At 53.7% G+C, this 17,980-nt stretch overlaps 4 protein-coding genes across 4 annotated transcripts; 3 read left to right on the forward strand and 1 right to left on the reverse strand.

Annotated features, from left to right (window-relative positions):
• Window positions 1-2,506: 2,506 nt before the first annotated feature.
• On the forward strand, window positions 2,507-4,168 carry M421DRAFT_58886 (low-affinity methionine permease; the record flags this gene model as incomplete). The annotated part of the gene is made up of 2 exons (XM_033595637.1): window positions 2,507-2,702; window positions 2,757-4,168. The coding sequence occupies 2 exons, from the start codon at window positions 2,507-2,509 to the stop codon at window positions 4,166-4,168; spliced, it is 1,608 nt and encodes a 535-aa protein (XP_033450715.1).
• A 1,392-nt stretch (window positions 4,169-5,560) lies between these two features.
• M421DRAFT_90998 (XLF-domain-containing protein) lies at window positions 5,561-10,714 on the reverse strand (the record flags this gene model as incomplete). The annotated part of the gene is made up of 7 exons (XM_033597903.1): window positions 5,561-6,378; window positions 6,411-6,611; window positions 6,673-8,145; window positions 8,209-8,621; window positions 8,667-8,736; window positions 9,095-9,731; window positions 9,782-10,714. The coding sequence occupies 7 exons, from the start codon at window positions 10,712-10,714 to the stop codon at window positions 5,561-5,563; spliced, it is 4,545 nt and encodes a 1,514-aa protein (XP_033450716.1).
• A 288-nt stretch (window positions 10,715-11,002) lies between these two features.
• Window positions 11,003-12,806, forward strand: M421DRAFT_99781 (uncharacterized protein; the record flags this gene model as incomplete). The annotated part of the gene is made up of 5 exons (XM_033598802.1): window positions 11,003-11,446; window positions 11,495-11,956; window positions 12,003-12,623; window positions 12,707-12,739; window positions 12,789-12,806. 5 exons carry the CDS (start codon window positions 11,003-11,005, stop codon window positions 12,804-12,806), a joined length of 1,578 nt encoding a protein of 525 aa, XP_033450717.1.
• A 1,472-nt stretch (window positions 12,807-14,278) lies between these two features.
• On the forward strand, window positions 14,279-15,699 carry M421DRAFT_58836 (uncharacterized protein; the record flags this gene model as incomplete). Its single annotated transcript, XM_033595634.1, has 2 exons — window positions 14,279-14,908; window positions 15,010-15,699. The coding sequence occupies 2 exons, from the start codon at window positions 14,279-14,281 to the stop codon at window positions 15,697-15,699; spliced, it is 1,320 nt and encodes a 439-aa protein (XP_033450718.1).
• Window positions 15,700-17,980: the final 2,281 nt, after the last annotated feature.

Genomic DNA, 17,980 nt, shown 5'->3' on the forward strand with positions numbered 1-17,980 from the left:
AAGTTACCTCTAATCATGCTGTCCTAGTTAGACGTAAGGGGGTGTGTCGCAGCAGATATCATGCCTATTTACCAGCCAATTCAGGGGTGCAAATGTATGTACATTTTGCCTCTATTTTGGCTGCAACAGTAGTTAATGTGGTGGCAGATTAGGCTCTTAACCTTACAGCTGTACGCGCGCTTTAACAGCAAGAAGCAGCTAGTATTAAGTGGCTGTAGCAGGTGAGATAAGTAAGGTGGCATATAGAGCGTGTAGATATTGTTCTCTCTGCAGAGCTCTTAAAACTTAAGAGAGGAGTGGCTCTTATTAGGCTGGCGGATGGGTATGCTCTAAAGTCCTGTTTGGGTACCCCCCCTAACTTAGCTAATACCAGGCCAATGTAGGCGAATAAGGGCCCATTTTAAACAAAATTACATGTTGTTTATTTTTCTTATATAGCTCTTCCTTGTAGCTCTTATATTACAGCTGCTAAATCTAAAAGACAGTGAAAAAAGGGGGGGTACCTAGCGAGCATACCCATCCATGGGTATACTTTGCTAGGTAGGCTCGATAACTTAATCAATACTAGGCCAAATCAGGAAATTTTCTTCTACTAGAAAGCGCATTACTGGGCACTTCTATCAAGTAATACATTACGTAAGCGTATCTCTAATAGTTAAGGAGCTAGAAGAAAAAAAAAGCCTACCCTACCCATTGTAACGATCTAGATTCTAAAGCTAAAGAAGAGCTAGAGCTAGCCGGTTACATTAGCTTAGCCAGCTTGGCTTAAGCTAGATATATATTATCTACGCAGTTAACTAGACGTCTAGTTAACTTGTGCATGCTTTTTAGCAAAAGTTGTTAGGAAGTAGACATCCTTCAAGTTTATTGGCCTTTGGCCAGACTACTACACCCATCCGCCAGCCTAAGCCACAGTAGCCAGCTAAGGGGGGAATCCTCTTGCAGCTAGGTCAAGTATATACTAAACAATCACCTCCACCTTGTTCTTGTCTAAATTCCTTAATCTAGGTGTCCATTCTGCTTGTGCAGGTTGCCTAGCGCGTTAATTGCTTAGGGTTGTTTGTGTAACGACGCAGGCAAGAAGAGAGATATCCGGAATAGGTGTGAATCCGCTACAAGGCATATGGGAGTGCTAGGATGATAAGAACACTAGGATATATTCTCTACACCTATAGGTCTTGTACAAAAGGATATAGAAAAACTACTCTGCAATGCTACAGTTCCTTGCTCCTTATATATAAGGGTTCAGTGGCAGTTTGGTGCGAGCTCATGCCATGCGACAAGGGCCATGGTCATGAGTCGCTGGAACCGTATCCTAGTGGTATCGGGTCACTGTTCGTAGCGCGTTGTTACAGTTTGAGAGACGTTGTAAAGAACTGCAGCGCGTTGCTGGGAGAGATTCGCGTCTTGTTTTATAGTTTGAATCGAAAGGTGTACTCTATCTTCCTTTAAAGGTCCTAAATCGCGTTGTTGTTGTAGCATTGTGGTGTAGATGGAGATGTTGGTGGGGTCTTGGCAGAGTGACCGGCATACCCGTGTGACCGGCATACCCGTGAAGTGCGTTACTGCTTAGTCTGCTATATTAATATATATATATTATCTCTTAACGTGGTTTGGATGTACGCTTGAACAGGTTTGTAAGCTTGGTAGGGTGGCTCACTCGCTTGCCTGGCTCACTCGCTTATCCAACACGTTATCAATCTTACGCGGACCGTGTTTTGGCTTTCGACCTAGCTAACGCGTATTCCAAGCGAGTGGAGACGCGCAAAGAGAAAGCGCAACGCGCATCAGAGCTCGCCACAACACCTAAGTCACGCGTTGTCAGCCCTGAATCTTGCGAATCCGCAGGATTCACCTCGAGCGGTTGGGTGCACAACTATTGCGACAGCAACCAGACACGCCTCGACATCCTTCGCAAGGAACTCGGGACTGCGCACATCCCTGACACGTGCGCAGCTCCTACTCGTACACATCTTTCGCAATCGACAATTTCTACAGCCACCAAAAGGGCTTCTCGCCACACAATGCGATGCTTTGCGATTGCCAAGGTGCTCTTTGCACTTTTATGGTAGACGAATTGCGCCGAGCAATCACGACATCGGAGCTGCTTACTTTGGGCACCGCTCATAGCGCATACCAAGAGTGCTCCAACACGCACATTGCTTGACCTTCCTGATTGGGTACGTTTCGACCAGTCAGCGCTGATGAAAGGTTTGAATTATTTGGCTGCCATGTAACCCAAGCCTTGAAACGTCAATCTGTATGACGATCGCGAGCTGCAGGCGTTCCGTGCAAGGACGATGCAGTCTGGATAGACAAAGGTAAGCACGCAACGAAATACACGTATATGACCCCAGTCTATTCTCCAGAACTCTTGATAGCTGCAGCGCGTCCGCTCTACTGCTTACCACTTGTCATCCACCCGTCGCCCAGCGGCACTACTAGCGTCGCCACTCTTTCTCGACCTTTCATTGACAGAGATACCTAGTTGTGGGACCCAGTCCAAATGGCCAGCAAGTCTGACGAGTATGACCGCAAGGTCGCACAAGAGACCGGCCACGAGACACCCCATCCTCTTCCAGGCTACACAGACGAGAATGTCAGCGTGCAGGCAGACCAAGCCTTCGTCTACGATGACAGTCAGAAGCTGGGTTACACGGCGACCGTTTTTGTCATCTTGAACAAGATGATCGGCACTGGAAGTAAGTGAAGACGTATGTGAATTTGTGCAGCCTGGAGCCTCTGACACCTTGTAGTCTTCTCCACGCCGTCGGGCATCTTCGCGGTCTCTGGCTCTGTCGGTGTTTCGCTCTTTCTGTGGATTATCGGCGGCATTCTCACGCTCGCTGGTCTGTCGGTCTTCATCGAGTTTGGCCTTGCTATTCCACGCTCCGGTGGCGAGAAAAACTACCTGGAGCGTGTCTACCGTCACCCCAGATATGTTGCGACGTGCGTTCTCGCCGCACAGATGCTGCTGCTTGGTTTCTCATCAGGTAACGCTCTGGCTTTCGGACGCTACTGCCTGTTGGCTTCCGGCAGCACGGTCGACGGGTGGGTCGCACGTGGCATTGCCATTGCGTGCATCACCTTCTCCGTGATATTGCACTCTGTTGCGCCGAAGTGGGGCATCCGATTGTTCAACGTTCTGGGCGTGTTTAAGGTCTTTATCCTACTTTTCATCGTATTCTCCGGATTTGCAGCTCTAGCAGGACATCGGAGGGTCCCCAACCCGCACAACTTCGATAATGCGTTCACATTCCACGAAGGTGAAGGTTACGGTGGAGGCGGTGCCTACGAGTACTGCCAGGCGCTACTCCGCATCATCTACTCCTACAAAGGATGGGAGAACGCCAACTACGTGCTCGGCGAGATCAGGAATCCCAAGAAAACGCTCACGTGGGCTGCGCCTCTTGCGGTTGGCGGCACCACGATCTTGTACGTTCTTGCAAATGTTGCGTACTTTGCCGCCATCTCGAAGGAAGACCTCGCGGGCAGTGAAGCCATTGTGGCGGGTGTCTTCTTCCGCAACGTCTTCGGTGACAGTGCTGGCGCCCGCAGTCTGCCTGTTTTCGTAGCTTTCAGTAATCTAGGCAACGTGCTCGCAGTCAGCTTCGCGCATTCTCGTCTTAACCAAGAATTCGCCAAGGAGGGCCTTCTGCCATACAGCAAGTTCTGGGCCTCTATCAAGCCTTTCGGCGCTCCAGCGCCAGCTCTCTTCCTCCACTGGCTCATCACAGTCATCGTCCTTGTCGCCCCTCCCGCCGGACCCGCCTACAACTTCATCACCGATCTCTACACCTACCCCGGCGCGTGGATCAACGGCTTCGTCACAGCTGGTCTCATCTACCTCCACTACAACAAAAAGGAGCACTGGGAGTCTCCATGGCACACGTACCTACCAGTCGCAATTCTGTACCTTGCTGCGAACATATTCCTGGCCCTTGTGCCCTTCATTCCGCCAAGTGGCCCGTGGAACGCAGATGGCTACCCGTACTATGTCTTCCCGATTGTTGGTGTCAGCGTGCTGCTGCTTGGCGTGTTCTACTGGTTTTGCTGGACCAAGGTGTGGCCCCGACTCGGCGGGTACAAGATCGAGGCGCAGAGACGCGAGGACGCACAGGGGATTGAACACGTACGATACGTCAGAGTATACCACAAGAAGGAATGAGGTTTTTGAGAATCCTCCCGACATGAGACCGGTCTGCGTCAAGCAGCTATAGCGACAGCGGTAAATTCATCGATCGTGTACTCACCTTGTACTCACTTTCTGTTTCCACTCCTCCTTCCGTCTTTCTCCAACCCTACCTCCCGTCTCCAGCCCCATGATCAAATCCCCCCTCCCCTCCCCACCCTTCCTAACACCCCCCCCCACACGCCCACAGGATCCATATCCCCTTCGAAGCCTAGCCATTCACTTCGCCCCTCAACCTGCAACAAGAGACACGCCTCACAAGCGCGCCACCGACACGCCTCACAGTCCGCGAGCCAGTAGCCCGGCACCCAATCGCCCCGGTCCAGACCCAGGAGCGCGAAGTGCGCCGTCGTGCTCACGGCGTTATCCGCACGACACCCAGGGCGGCAGCAGCGCCAGTGGAAAGTGAGCGGGAGGGGCGGGTTGTGTGTAGGTGACGCGCGGGGCGGGGAGGTGAGGGAGAGGGGGGTTGGCGATTCGAGCCGCGAAATCAGAGGAGGAGACATGAGAAGTGTTGGCGGGATGAGCTGTGCGGACTGCGACTCGAGAGGGAGGGGTATGGGCCATGTGGGGCCTGGTGGCCGAGAGTAGCGACTCGAAGGCGAGGGGGCGTTGCTACGTGTTGTGCGGTGTACGTGCATTAGTATGTTTGTCTGCGTGGAGTGCACAGGTTTCGAAGATATGGTCGCGCGCAAAGATTTTGTAGCCGAGCTGGTGATTGCGACTTAGTGATCGCAGACGTGACAGCCAGGTATGCGTGAAGCTACCTGTGATCAGCACCATGCAATACACATATTCCGTACTGTGTTGACTACTAGATCTAGCAAAATAGTCGCCATGATGCCCAAAGCTAGAATCAAGAACGAATTTCAGTAAGCTCGGGATCACACTAGTACAGGTCCACATTTTCTGAGACCGAGCTGCACAGTAGAGGCGGGACTTATTCGGGGGACTTGTGTCATCAATTGGATCGGCACTGTATACTATCATGTGAATTACAGAACCCGAGGCATTCTCAATGCTCACGAGTAGAAGATTTTAGAACCTCGACCATCTGGCAGAGGTTACCTCATAATATCCTCAGCTACCCTTATAATATAAGCGAGCAACAAGCAGCTAGAGACACCGTTGAACTTCACGACACAGTCGAAGGTAGTCAAGCACACATAGTCGCCATGAATTCTATTCATTATCACTGCAACCTATCCAGTACGACCACGATCAAACGAATGACACTTCGGACCTCCCGAATAACCAAACCCCCAGTTTCAAATGATCATGCTCTGTAAACATGATTCCAATACTAATAAGGCTGCTCCTGATCTTTCATTCCGCGACCAGCTTTCCAAAAGTGCACCCTGAAGGTACTCAGTGATCTGGCTCACAAGTGTTGCAGGGCTGACCACCGCCGTACTCGGCTGCTTTCTCGATCTCGACCGTACCGCATCCCTGGGTGCCAACCGTGTACCCGGCATAAGGATCATGACTGCCTCCAGAGTTCTGGACGGGGCGTCCCATTGGCGGAACAGGCGTAGGGAAAGGAGCGGTTGCATAGATAGGCATACCAACATTGCCACGACCACCATACAGTCCATTACCGACCTGACGTTGGTTCCGACGTCTAGAAGGGAGTGTGCTATAACCTTGCGCATGACCCTGGAGGTAGTCGACCTGAGCAGGAACGTTACGGATGGAAGTAAGATCGACTGGTGGATGCGTAATATTCATCTTGGGATGTAGAGCGGTCTGGTGCGCAATCATGTCGAGCTGGATCGAGAACGAGCCGTCGGAGGCCTTCACATGGGGCGTGGTACAAGTTACAGGTATGTTGTCGGGCGCAGCAGCCAAGATTTGGCGATACGGCGCAGCGTCGCTTCCTCTCGGAGTATCCGGCGCGGAGGTGGTTGAGTTCGTGATGCTGGCCGCATTCTCCGTCTGCGCGGAGTTGAACGCTTCCAGCCTCTCTTTCTGGTCCGCCATAGGAGCAGTCATGGTCGGGCGCTGCTTCGTTGGCCGAAACTTCTTCGGCGATTTTGAGCGGCCCTTGCCATACATCGGTGGGAACATCCATGGTACTGGGTACATGTGATAGAACCACGGAATCCCGTAACCGTCGAGAGCGTACATATCGGGTAAACTAGGAGGCTGCTGAGGGTCCGAGACGTCTATTGGGTCCACATTAGTATCTAGATACACAAGCCATCATGTAGTCGCATACTTTCGAAGGTGTCCTTCAGAGTAGGAACAAACTCAGTCGCGGTGGCGCGTAGGTCCGAAGCAGAGCTCGATTGCATCGAAACCTCACTAATGGTTGTGCGTCGGGTGACTGGATGGTACTGCGCGCTTCTACCACGGACTGGCGCAATTATCGAGAAGTCGTCATACTCATCGTCTGCGTCACTCGAGTGAATATTGCCTACTGCCATATGGGTGAGTAACTGCACCAAGAATGGCCCAAAGTCGCAGAGGCCTAAGCTTACCCAAAGAGTCTGGGCGCTTGCGAGTCTGCACATCTGCGGAGCTGGATATCACCGGATCCTCAGTGACCCGTGAAGCTTTGACGGTAGAGCTACTGGTCGCTCGGGATGTCGTATTTGTGCCCGGCAGGCTTTCAGCCGGTTCAGCTGCCTGAAGTGCAGTGTCTTGCAGATACGAAGTGAGCAAGTCGACATCTCGTGCGCGTGTCGCGCGCTCTGTGTTTGTTTTGGCTACACAAGCGACGCTTGCGGGTAGGCCGAAGTCACGACTCTTGTGGTTAGACAAAATTGGTGTGGATCCCGTGCTGTCAATGGTGCGAACATGATGCTGTGATTTCGTTCTAGTTGTCTTTGAATAAGTCGTGCTCTTCGGCTCTGGCTTGCCTTTAATGGCCTTCGGCGATCGTAGTGTCTGTGTAGACTTCGTTTGCTTAAGTGTAGAGCTGAGTGTAGGGGCACGAGCGCTGCTTCCTTTGCTGATGGACATGCGAGGAATGCGTGACTGCGTCGCAGTACCGTGATGATTCTCAAGAAGTCCAATTCCCGAATTTTCTACTTCCTCAATGCTCACTGCCGTGCTACTCGTGGCGGAGGCGATAGTAGAGGCTGACCTTTGTTCAGCGTCAACAGAGGCGTCTGAGGGTGGTATGCGGATCGAGAGTTCTGGCCTTGAAGTCCGGGATCGAAGCGAAGCTTTAGCAGCTGCCGTTGAAGCGGTCGTTCCTCTGCTGTTCAGATCATTGACCTGTTCCACATCGAGGTCAGCCACATAGTCAGCATAGTGGAAAGAGACGCTGTCGTCGAGGTCTTCAGCTGATGAGAAGCTGCTCTGGGAGCAAGCAGAGCTTCTTACCGGCGAGCCATGCGCAGTGTGGAATGACGTCGCTCCGGTAGAGATGATGCTACTGGGAGCGCGCCTATGATCAACTGTTACATGGGCACCGAGGTGTGTGACCCGAGGTGGAGATGGCTTCGTGGGTGATGCACCGCTGTGGCGCAAGGTTCCGACTTTCGGGGACACAGCTGGACTGTTCCAAGGGACTTTGGTCGGCGAACGTTGAATCTTGCTTGGACTCCGCCGGAGTGTTGGCGATGTAATATTGGCATCGACAGCATCCAGTGCCTCTTTGGTGAGGAACGAAGTTGTGTCTGCGTGGGCTTTCCCGAAATCGATCGAGCTACGCGTTATTCGAATAGCTCTGCGGTCGATGGGTGATCCGCTTGAAGAAGCCATCGTGTCCCCGTGGACTCTCATTCTTTGAGTTGTCGTCAGAGTGGGCGAGTTGGATGAGGGCAGCCATTGCGCAGGGAGTGGCTTGCGAGGACTGGCCGATCGCACGTCGCTATATGCGATCGTGTCACGCTCCGTGATGATGTCAACACTGGCCTCAGATGAACCTTGCACGGTCTCTTCGTCAGAGCCACGACCATTGCGGGCCGAAACATTGATCTCAGAGACAGCATCGTGTCTAAAATCTATCCGCAAGTCAGCCACTGGCATCGAATCGAGTATGCAAGATCAAGATGGCATGTATGTACCTTGGCCAAGATCTTCTGTGGATAGCAAGAAAGCGCCGTCATGTACGCCATCGCTATTGAAGGCTTGAATGGCTTGCGCCGCCAACAGGGATGTGGACGACGGCGACGTCGGCGAAGGGCTTTGGGATCCAGGTTCTGGAAGCGCGGAACGGGGGACGAATGCAGCGCGCTGGGGTGATGAGCGTTCCTGTTGAACCGGCGTGGGACCGTAGCCGGGCAACGTGCGAGGCTTGGAAGGTGATAATGTTGCCATGATGTTGTTGTTGTTGTTGTTGTTGTTGTTGTTGTTGTTGTGGTGGTGGTGGTGCTGACTATGCGAATGTGGAGCGCTATGATTGCTTGCAGGGGGTATTGACAATGAAGTAAGGCTTTGTTCACACGCAATTTCGATACTATACCCCGAAGGACTATTCCTGAAGGCTGTCAGTAGTATTTTGTGCGTGAATGAGCGCACATACGTGTTGGCTAGGCCCAGTGCCTTTGCCTTGTCGCAGTAGGTGATGAGCGTTAATTCGCCGTGTTGACACGCTGAGAAGTAGAGGTAGTGATACAAACACATAATGCTGGGTAGCAATTGTCGCGCGTGACGCGCTCAAGGTCTAGGCTGCCAAGTTGAGAGATCGAGCAGGCGCGTGTCCGTCCGTGGTGTCGTGAGGGAGGCGCACCCATGCGGGGTTGGCAGATTAAGTGAATGAGGAAAGCAGACAAACGGCAATATCCAAATAGAGGTCAGAATACCAAGAAGAACAAACGACACTCACGCTTGCTCATTCAGGAACCTGAGGTCATCCACAGTTGATTAGAGTATGTCTCAAGTGGCAATGGCCCTAGAAACGCTTCTTCTTTTTATGCTGCGCTTGCTTCTTAGCAAACTCCTCGTTCCTACGTTTAAGCTCAGCTCTCTTTCGCTTGATCTTCTCCTCAGGGGTCTGTTCATGCAATTTCTCAACATTGGTTCCTTCTTTCGGCATCGCTTCAGGCATCTGCGGTGGTGATGACCTCGACGCCGGTGACTGAGCATCTTTGGAACGGTTCATTGTCGGTGATACGGTAACCTCATGCTGCGATGAACCAGGCTCATGACTGGCTTTGTTCTTGCCTCCAATTTTGAATGCCCTCCGAGGTTTCTTGAGAAATGTTTCGGTTGACTCGACTTGCGACAGTGGCGGCATCGATGCTCGAGCTGGGGCCTCTGGGTTGGTCTCTTTATCCTGCAATGTGTCTGGAGTAGTCTTCTTGGCTCTACCTCCTATGCGAAAGCCTTTAGCCTTGGGCCGACTGGCTGGTGGAGGAGGTGTTGCTGGCTCTGCTGGCGGCTGTGGAGAAGGCGACTTGGTGCGTTGCCGCGTCTGTCGTGCCGTGCGGCCGAGGGTCTGAATTTGAGTCTGACTTTGGATTTTTGATGGCGCATCAAGATCATCGTCGTCCTCGGTCGATTCGTCGTCGTCCACTGCGTTGCCATGCTGGGCTGATGGCGGTGTAGGCTCCAGCCTCTTTGCGATCTTCTTGGGTACGTTGCGTGTCTGCAGTATCGTCAGCCTGCTTTGATGATGCGAATTATAGTTGAGTGTACCTTGAAGTTCTCATGCACCTCAAAGTCGTCCTCAGTGTCATCAGCTATAGGACTCGACTCGTGACCGTGCCTCGGCGGCCCTTGGAAGACTGGCGCGAGTTCCCTAACCTTGATCTTGACCGCGGCTTCAGCGAAGGTCAGCCGAGTGGGTACATCAGCCAGCCAGTCTGCTGCACCCTCGCTTGCATGGAGACTTGTGGGCACATTCAGTGTGCACTGGACAAGCGCCTCCTGGAACAAGCCTAGTGTGGTGACATCCGAGTCTGCAAATTGTGCTGTTTCCTCTCTCCAAACATGCTGCTGAAAAGGCCTGAGTGCGGGTAGATGCCTCGCTGCTTGCTCGCGTTTGATCAATTTGCGACCTGTTTTCAAGCCTCCTATGCTTGGGAAAGCTGCAGCAAGATCCAAGTTGCTGGATTCGAACTGATCGACCATGCGGGTAATGGCCCTGTCCTTGTTCTCGATTGTTGTGATCAGGTCGTTGATGCGTTCATACTGAATGTGTGATGAAACAAGCAATGGCAGGATCAGCTCGTTCTTGAGTGTTACGGCAGTGCGCTTCTGCAGGTGGAACTTCCAGGTCAAGGAATCCAGTGGTTCAGGCAGGCGAATAGTGGTGTGCAACGTAATTCCATCTAATCCTTCACGCGTGAGACGACATTCGGCGTCTTCAGAGCATCCAAGAGACTTGTCGACATTTCCAAGGAGGATGGCTAGCTGCGCAGTGTCCTGTTTGCTGACTTCGATGGGTGATTGTTGCTCGGCAGCGCGACCCACAATGCCGGACAGGTCGACGTGCTCACTCCAGATGTTGGTCAAGCACGTGAGAAAGATGGTGTAAGAGTCGGCGTTGAAGGCTGACTTGACGAGCAGCTGGGGGATGGGCTCGCCGTCCGGCTGCTCGGACAGCTCCAGAACGCGCCAGGACGACATGCAGGCGCTCAAGGTCTGGCGTAACAAAGATTGAACTCTGTGGCGCGCGCCATTGATTTCATAGACACAAGACGTCCATGCATGGTCTTTGATGCCTGTAGCACGCCTTGTAAGGTGTGGTGGTCTCTGTGCAGGGCTGCCGATGCTAGGCGGCAGGTGCGGCAGGGGGTCCAGGCGGCCGGGGCAGGTACCGTACGTCACGGCGGCTGACGTTTTCGAGACCGGCGATAGATGGCGGCCTCGAAGCCTGTTCAGCGCGCAACACGACACGACTATCCTCCACACAACATGTCGTCGCGCAACCCTCCGCCCTGGGAACGCAATGGTCGCGACAGACCACCACAGCGACCGCCGCCATCGTCCACGGTACCCGCGAAGCGCTCGAGCGACTCGCGATCACACGAGAGGGCCTCAAAGCGGTCAACAAATGCCGCAGAAGACGCCTGGGTCGCGGACGAAGACCGCTTCGTGCTGCAGCAGGCGAAGAAGAAGGCGGCCCTGCGCGTCAAGGGCGGTCGTGCCAGGCCCATCGACTGGCTCGCTGTCACGTTGCGGTTTATCGACCCTACCAGATCTGTACACGAAGAGGAAGTCGAGGATCACGAGCTGGACGTTGTCGACCCGGAAGGCGTATTGGAGGGCCTGGGTTCAGAAGAGCTGTCCGAGCTGGAGAAGGAGATCGAGAACTACCTTGCGTTGGAAACCAACCGCAGCAACAGAGACTACTGGAGTGTGAGGAGATATGTCCTACTACAAGAGACGCATTGCTGACTACTGCAGGCGCTCAAGACTATCTGCAAAGACCTCCGCCGCAAATCGAGGGATTCGTTCGACTCGCGCAGCACAAACTCCGTCGCCGCCGACATCGACACGCTCCTCGCGCCCAAGACACGCGAGCAGCTGGAGATACTCGAGGTGCAGGTGAAGAAAAAGCTGGACTCAGACGAGCCCATCGACTACGACTACTGGGATCAGCTGCTGCGGAGTCTGCGCATATGGAAGGCCAAGGCGAAGCTGCGGCGCGTATCACAGGAGATTGTCAGGGAGAGGCTCCAGGCGCTACGGAAACAACAAGCAGAGGCTGCGGCGTCGGTACAGGAGAAGCTGCAAGGGACGCTGGGTAGCACGTCAGCAATGACTGTGGCCTACGACGTGTCCCTCGACCCCGAGCCATCGTTGAAGCTTAGCACCGAGGATAAGGCGCTGAAGCAGGTGGACGAGAAGAAGTTCCTAGAGGACATTGTAAGTGCCACGCCTCTCCAGACGGCAGGCACACTGACAACACCAGGCCAACGAACGCAAGAGAACACAGAAGCTCGGCTATGTTCCCTCGCAGAACGCCGCGCCGGACCAAGTCACGATGAACAGCAAGACAGGCGGCAGCGGCGCGGCCACCGTCAGCGCCTCACGGTTCGCGCCCATCGAGAAAGAGGACTCCTCGCAGGCGACCATGGCCCTCTACGAACGAGAGGTCGCACGCGGGGTCGAAGAGGGCGAGGAGGTCTTTACGGCCGAAGAACAGGTCACGACTGCGCGACCGCAGTGGGCTGGCACCTACAAACCCCGAAAGCCCCGCTACTTCAACCGTGTGCAGATGGGTTATGAGTGGAACAAGTACAATCAGACCCACTACGACCACGACAATCCCCCGCCCAAGGTCGTCCAGGGCTACAAGTTCAATATCTTTTATCCAGATCTCATCGACAAAACAAAAGCGCCCACGTACAAGATCGAACGCGAGAACGGTCGCAGACGAGGCGAATCCTTTGCCCCGGCTGGGGAGGATGACACGTGCCTGATCCGTTTCATCGCCGGGCCGCCCTACGAGGACATTGCCTTTCGTATCGTGGACAAGGAGTGGGATTATAGCGCCAAACGGGAGCGCGGCTTCAAGAGCAGTTTCGATAAGGTGAGTGCCTGACAGCTCATTCGTGCTACACGAGCCTACGCTACGCGCACCGTCACCACAAAGCATTGGCTAACGAGGCGCAGGGCATATTGCAACTGCACTTCCAGTTCAAAAAGGTATATCCTTCTCGTACTACTACACAATGCTCACGCTGATTCGCTGCAGATCTATTATCGGAAGTAGCCGGTTGGCCCCACACTCGCAATTCATCTCATCGCGCTGCGTATATTAATGGCTACACGACACCGAGAACATCAACGAGCCTTTTTTTCCCCATTTACGACGTTCTCCTTCCATCTGTCTCCATGCAATTCTGTGCGACAACGTGGTATCGGTGACCAGCAATGGAGCTGTCCTACAAGAGCGACCGGGTGCCCAAGTGCCATCTACGACACCACGATCTGTCGGTTGCCAGCGGTGTATATATCTCTCGAGCGGTGACGAATGCGTCAAGCACGATGACCAATCAGACGCAAATGTCGCCGCTGTCAGTGCAAATGAGGCAATACCAATGAAGCTTTCACCGGATAGGTCTTGTGGCACGCCCTTCATCGTCACGTCCAAACGGGATGCTGCTGCTGTCGATTCAGCACCCATCTGTGCTAAGGCTAGATCTACAGGGTACCTGCTTGAGTCGATATGCACATCAACGATCACTACATGTGTCTTCTTTGCGTCAAGTTTGCACGTAAGCAACACCCAATCCAATAACAATTGCTTGCTGGCGATAATTGTGCGCCTGGGAGGTATAGGTATACGCTGCCAGAGCCGTAGCGAGCTATGGCGGGGAAGTTACGGTAGAACAATCCGATGCTCTCGTGCTCTCGGTGAAGGGTGCTATTGGACTTATCCGTAGACAGAGCTCTGCCGAAGCGGTCAATCCACCACTCGATGCGTGGCCGTTTTAGTGTCACACGCTGGGGGTTGGGCATGCATGTTCCCGCTGCCGATCACCCCAACCAAAAAATGGTTGGCTCCTCTTGTGGGACTGCATATGCAGACACCTGTCACTGCGGTAGTGCAGCGTCAGGGTCCGCCTCGGCCCGGGAGCCATGACCTTCAGGTCCTCTGCGTCCGGTACTTCAGCGTTGTGTGACCATCTCTGCGCCTGCTTCAACCGTCCCCATGCTACGCTTCAATTCCTTGTTTGCCGGTCGGCCGTGCATGCCCGCAGCATCAAGCTACGCTGGCAGCCGTGGAATGACAATGAGCTTTCCACCCAATGCGCGATGCCCGTGCCTGGCTAAGCATACAAATGTCTTGATTGTCGCGCTTCACTCCAGGTCCATCCTTCTGTGGTCCTTTGGTAGATTCGATCTTTGCCAGTCCTTTGGTCTCACAAATATCGTTGGCCAACACATCACATCGTTTCCCCGATATTGTGCACTGCCCAACCAGGCAGAAGCTCAACAGCAATGCCACTTTCGACTTCACCCCGACTTCTGCCCCCTGCCGAGATATCTGGAACCATCCGGCCACGAGAAGAACTGAAATTTTCCCCCAGCACTGAGCTTTCTGCGCGAACACACGTCTCACCTTCCACATCCCCTCAGCCCTACGAAGAAACAATGTCCATGACGACTGCCGATCGAACGCTCGCACCTTCCGGAAGCCACCACCTACAGCAAGCACCCATGATCTTCGACCCTGAAGCCATGCAGTGGTCAGCTCAAGGGCAATTTCCTAACAATAGCTTTGTTCAAGATGCTTTCTGCACCCCCCAACTCTTCGCTTCAAACGCGGCCAGCACCGAGTACCCTCAACAAGCTTTCAATGGCATGTCATTCAACGCCAATCATGCTATCAAGTACCCGCTCGAGTGTACATCAAGCTGTCCTCGCGTCTTCCAGAACATCGACTTCGCCAGCCGCTCCAGTGACATGACAGCATCCTATCCGCCAGCAGCCTACTTCCATTCCCCACCCCAGCTCCGCTCGACCCCTTCGCTTCCAGATAACTCCACACCGGAGCTCACACAGCTGAACGACGACTGGGACCTTCACTACGGCACTCACATCAAGCATGAGGATCAGCACGACTACAACAGCCCGTACTCTGAGATGTCTCGCGCCTCAACACCATACTCCACTGGCCATGAGGACGAGCCTATCGACAAGGAGCAGCCATACGCACAGCTCATCTTTCGCGCCCTGCTCGACGCACCAGACCACACCATGGTGCTGCGCGATATCTACGACTGGTTCAGGAGACATACTGATAAGGCGACGCACAGCGAGACGAAAGGTTGGCAGAACAGTATCCGGCACAACCTCAGCATGAACGGCGTAAGTTTCCAATCACACTTCCCGCCTTCTTCGTGCACCGCGCACTTGCCGTCCTTGATACCTTTTGACTCTTACCTTGGCACTCCGCTAACACCCAACAGGCTTTTGAGAAGGTTGACTCGCCCTCCGATGCGACGACAAAGGGCTTCATGTGGCGTCTCACCCAGGCCGCCCTCCTCGAGGGCGTCAAGTCCACAACTCGCTACCGCTCCAAAGCTCCCAACAAGCGATCGCACCGCACACAGCCCCAGCCTCAGCGTCAAGCTTCCGGTGCTAAGGGTGGTCACGCTGCTCGTCGCGCTGCCAACCTGCGCCGCTCTCAGCGTGCTCGTGAGGCTGGGATGTACCAGCGGCCTACACCCAGCAGCGACCCATACTCGAACGGTGGATATGGTAGCGAGTGGGAGGGTAGCAGCGTCTACACACCGTCATCAGCCTACCATTCCCGTATTGATAGCCCGTACAGTCGGATGTCCATGACGTACGACACGCCAAGGGACAGCACATCTTACTCGCCTATGCTTGATATGGCGTCGCAACTTGTCTCTCCGCCACGCAGCTACGCTTCAACTCCTGTCACCCCGGCTACGCCACTCAGCCAAGGGTTCATGGGTGGTGACACTGCATACGTCCTGGAGCAGACGCCTGGTGAGCCCCTCTTTGGTGGCAGCCCCACACCTAGTGCAGATGAGCCGATCACCCCTGCTGATAGTCGTCACGCTTGGGAGCAGAATATGTCCATGGGGATTGATATTTACGACGATCTGTCGCAGTTCGGTGGCGCGGTATGAACCTGTTTTATCTCCATGCGTTTCTTTGCCTCCCACCTGGGCTAAGGTCCATGCTTCTTTCACATTATCGCCTCGCCTAGGCTGGACACGCTCGCTGAGAAACTGTACGACTGCATCTGGGTTAGCGTTGTCGCTTTTATGGTTGTGTTATTGGGTTTAATGTGCCTGTAAGCGTTCGATGCATCGCCGACCGGCTGGGCTAGGATGGCATTGGCCCGCGCCATATTGTAGTTACATAGATCTCACGAACGCAATCTTTTTCTTTTCACGCTGCATCTGACTTTTACCCAAATCTCGAGTCTTCTCGCCTCCCCATGTGCTGTGCGCGGTATCGAGCCATCTGCGCGATGTCGATCAGCTGGATTGCCGTGGCTGGATAGCAGCATTGTACATGTAGCATCTCATGTATGGCAAGAATAGCGCATCCTTCGACCTGGACTGCGAATTCTGCGGATCAATATCAAGTGCAGATTGCACCCTGCTTCTATCTCTAGTATCTCAGATGCAGTACTCGCTTCTCCGTCTCCTGGCACGGTCGCTATGATCAGGTCAGGCCTTCGATTCCACTAACCGAGAAGTGTGGTCGCTCAGTATCGGTGCCCTTGCTGAGCACAGTGGAGAACCCTTGGTTCTTGGGCGCGTCGGCTCGCTGAACCTTCCGAACGAGGATGCCGCATGTCGAATACCTATACTAACGGTTTGATCTAGGCTGATGGCTCGCCTGCGTGGAGACGCGTCAGGCTCTTCAGTCCGAACTCAGATCTCACATCTCGATTCGACGCTCTGCAGCCCGATGCGCACAGAATGCCTCCTCGCTTAAGCAGGCGGCGTCGTGGTGGTTGCGGTGATTGGTCAGACCCAATCGGGTCCGACGGTGGCTGTACATGTTCTAGCGACGGTTGGAGAAGTGACAAGTCTTCTGTACGACGCGCTGGGAGGGTATGGGTGGCTACGGCAGTCTCTTCCGTGGTCATCTTTGCCGATACCTACGGCTTTTGCTCGAGGCTGCTGCGGAAAGATGATGGTGCGCAGAAGTTGTGGCGTTTCTAATGTCGTATTGGCGCGTGCACAAGGCTTTCGGCATGGTTGTTGTGGATTAAGGATTTGACATGTTACATGTAGACGAATGTGACACAATGTTTCGAGTGCTTGCATGGGGCTCTGCGGAAGCCGGAGAGTGGGTCCGGATGCTGCACGGCAGAACATAACGCAATATAGATCGACGTCTGTGCGTCAAAGCCACGGAAACATGTGAAACAATAATGTATAGCATACACGAGTGTGACAAGATTATACGGTTGAGAACATCGCATGTTGAGATGTGAACAGGTGCTTAGTTCGTTATGCGGCGCAGCAACCGGCGCTTCGTCTTTGTACGTGATTGTAAACGATCCTTCTCAGATCGACAATGACACTTCGAGTGTTGTTCAACAGGAATCCACAGTCCTGGTCGCCGGTATTTTCGCTTCTGTTTGGCCCTGGCCATCGCTAGGCATAATGCTCATCATATGCAAGGCACCATTATGCGAGCTGAACATCGGTCCGAAGAGACGACCTCTCTGCTCTGCCAAAACTTAATAGAAAAGATGATGTAGGAAACGAAGGCGCCGTAGCACGTTTCATGGTCAATGTGGAACGACATGAAAGGTGCCGATAACATGAAGGTGTCACCCAAAGCTGGTGCGGGTCGTGGGGAGAATATGGTCACAAGAGGTTTACCGAAATGGCACATTTCGCTAAATTACACCATCTGGGGCTTAAGGTTATGAGGGTGACCGAACTGAACATGTGCAGCCCAGGAAGAGCTTGCTCACAGTTGGCAACAAACAGTGCAGGGATTGTGAAGGCTGGTTGAGCAATTCATCAGAAGGCCCCGCTAATAAGTTGTCCTTCGATATCTGGACGCAAGAACACTTCGAAAATCTGGCTGTTATTGGGTAACCTTTCATCCCTGATCTGCAATGGAGCTATCCACACGGCTGGCAGTCGACCGCGGCTGCTTGGATTGGAGGGATTCGGCGAGTAGCGTCGTCAGCGTCAATACCGCCTCCATCACCACGAGGCTACGAGCCAGGGTGCGATAACGCAACGGTACCCCAGGGTTGTGTCCGGGCTGCCGGCTTGGTGTGGTTGTCGGGAAGATTGACATGTCATGGATTCCAAAACTTCCACGAATCACAACGCTTGGCGCCGAGCGTGCTTGCGTTTTGCTAAGCTTTCTGGGCTAGCAATACGCACTAGCCACCCCCAGGCTGCATTGTGGGGGAAGTTTCTCCGCCCC

Source organism: Didymella exigua (assembly GCF_010094145.1).
Source record: "Didymella exigua CBS 183.55 unplaced genomic scaffold M421scaffold_8, whole genome shotgun sequence".
NCBI lineage: Eukaryota > Fungi > Ascomycota > Dothideomycetes > Pleosporales > Didymellaceae > Didymella > Didymella exigua.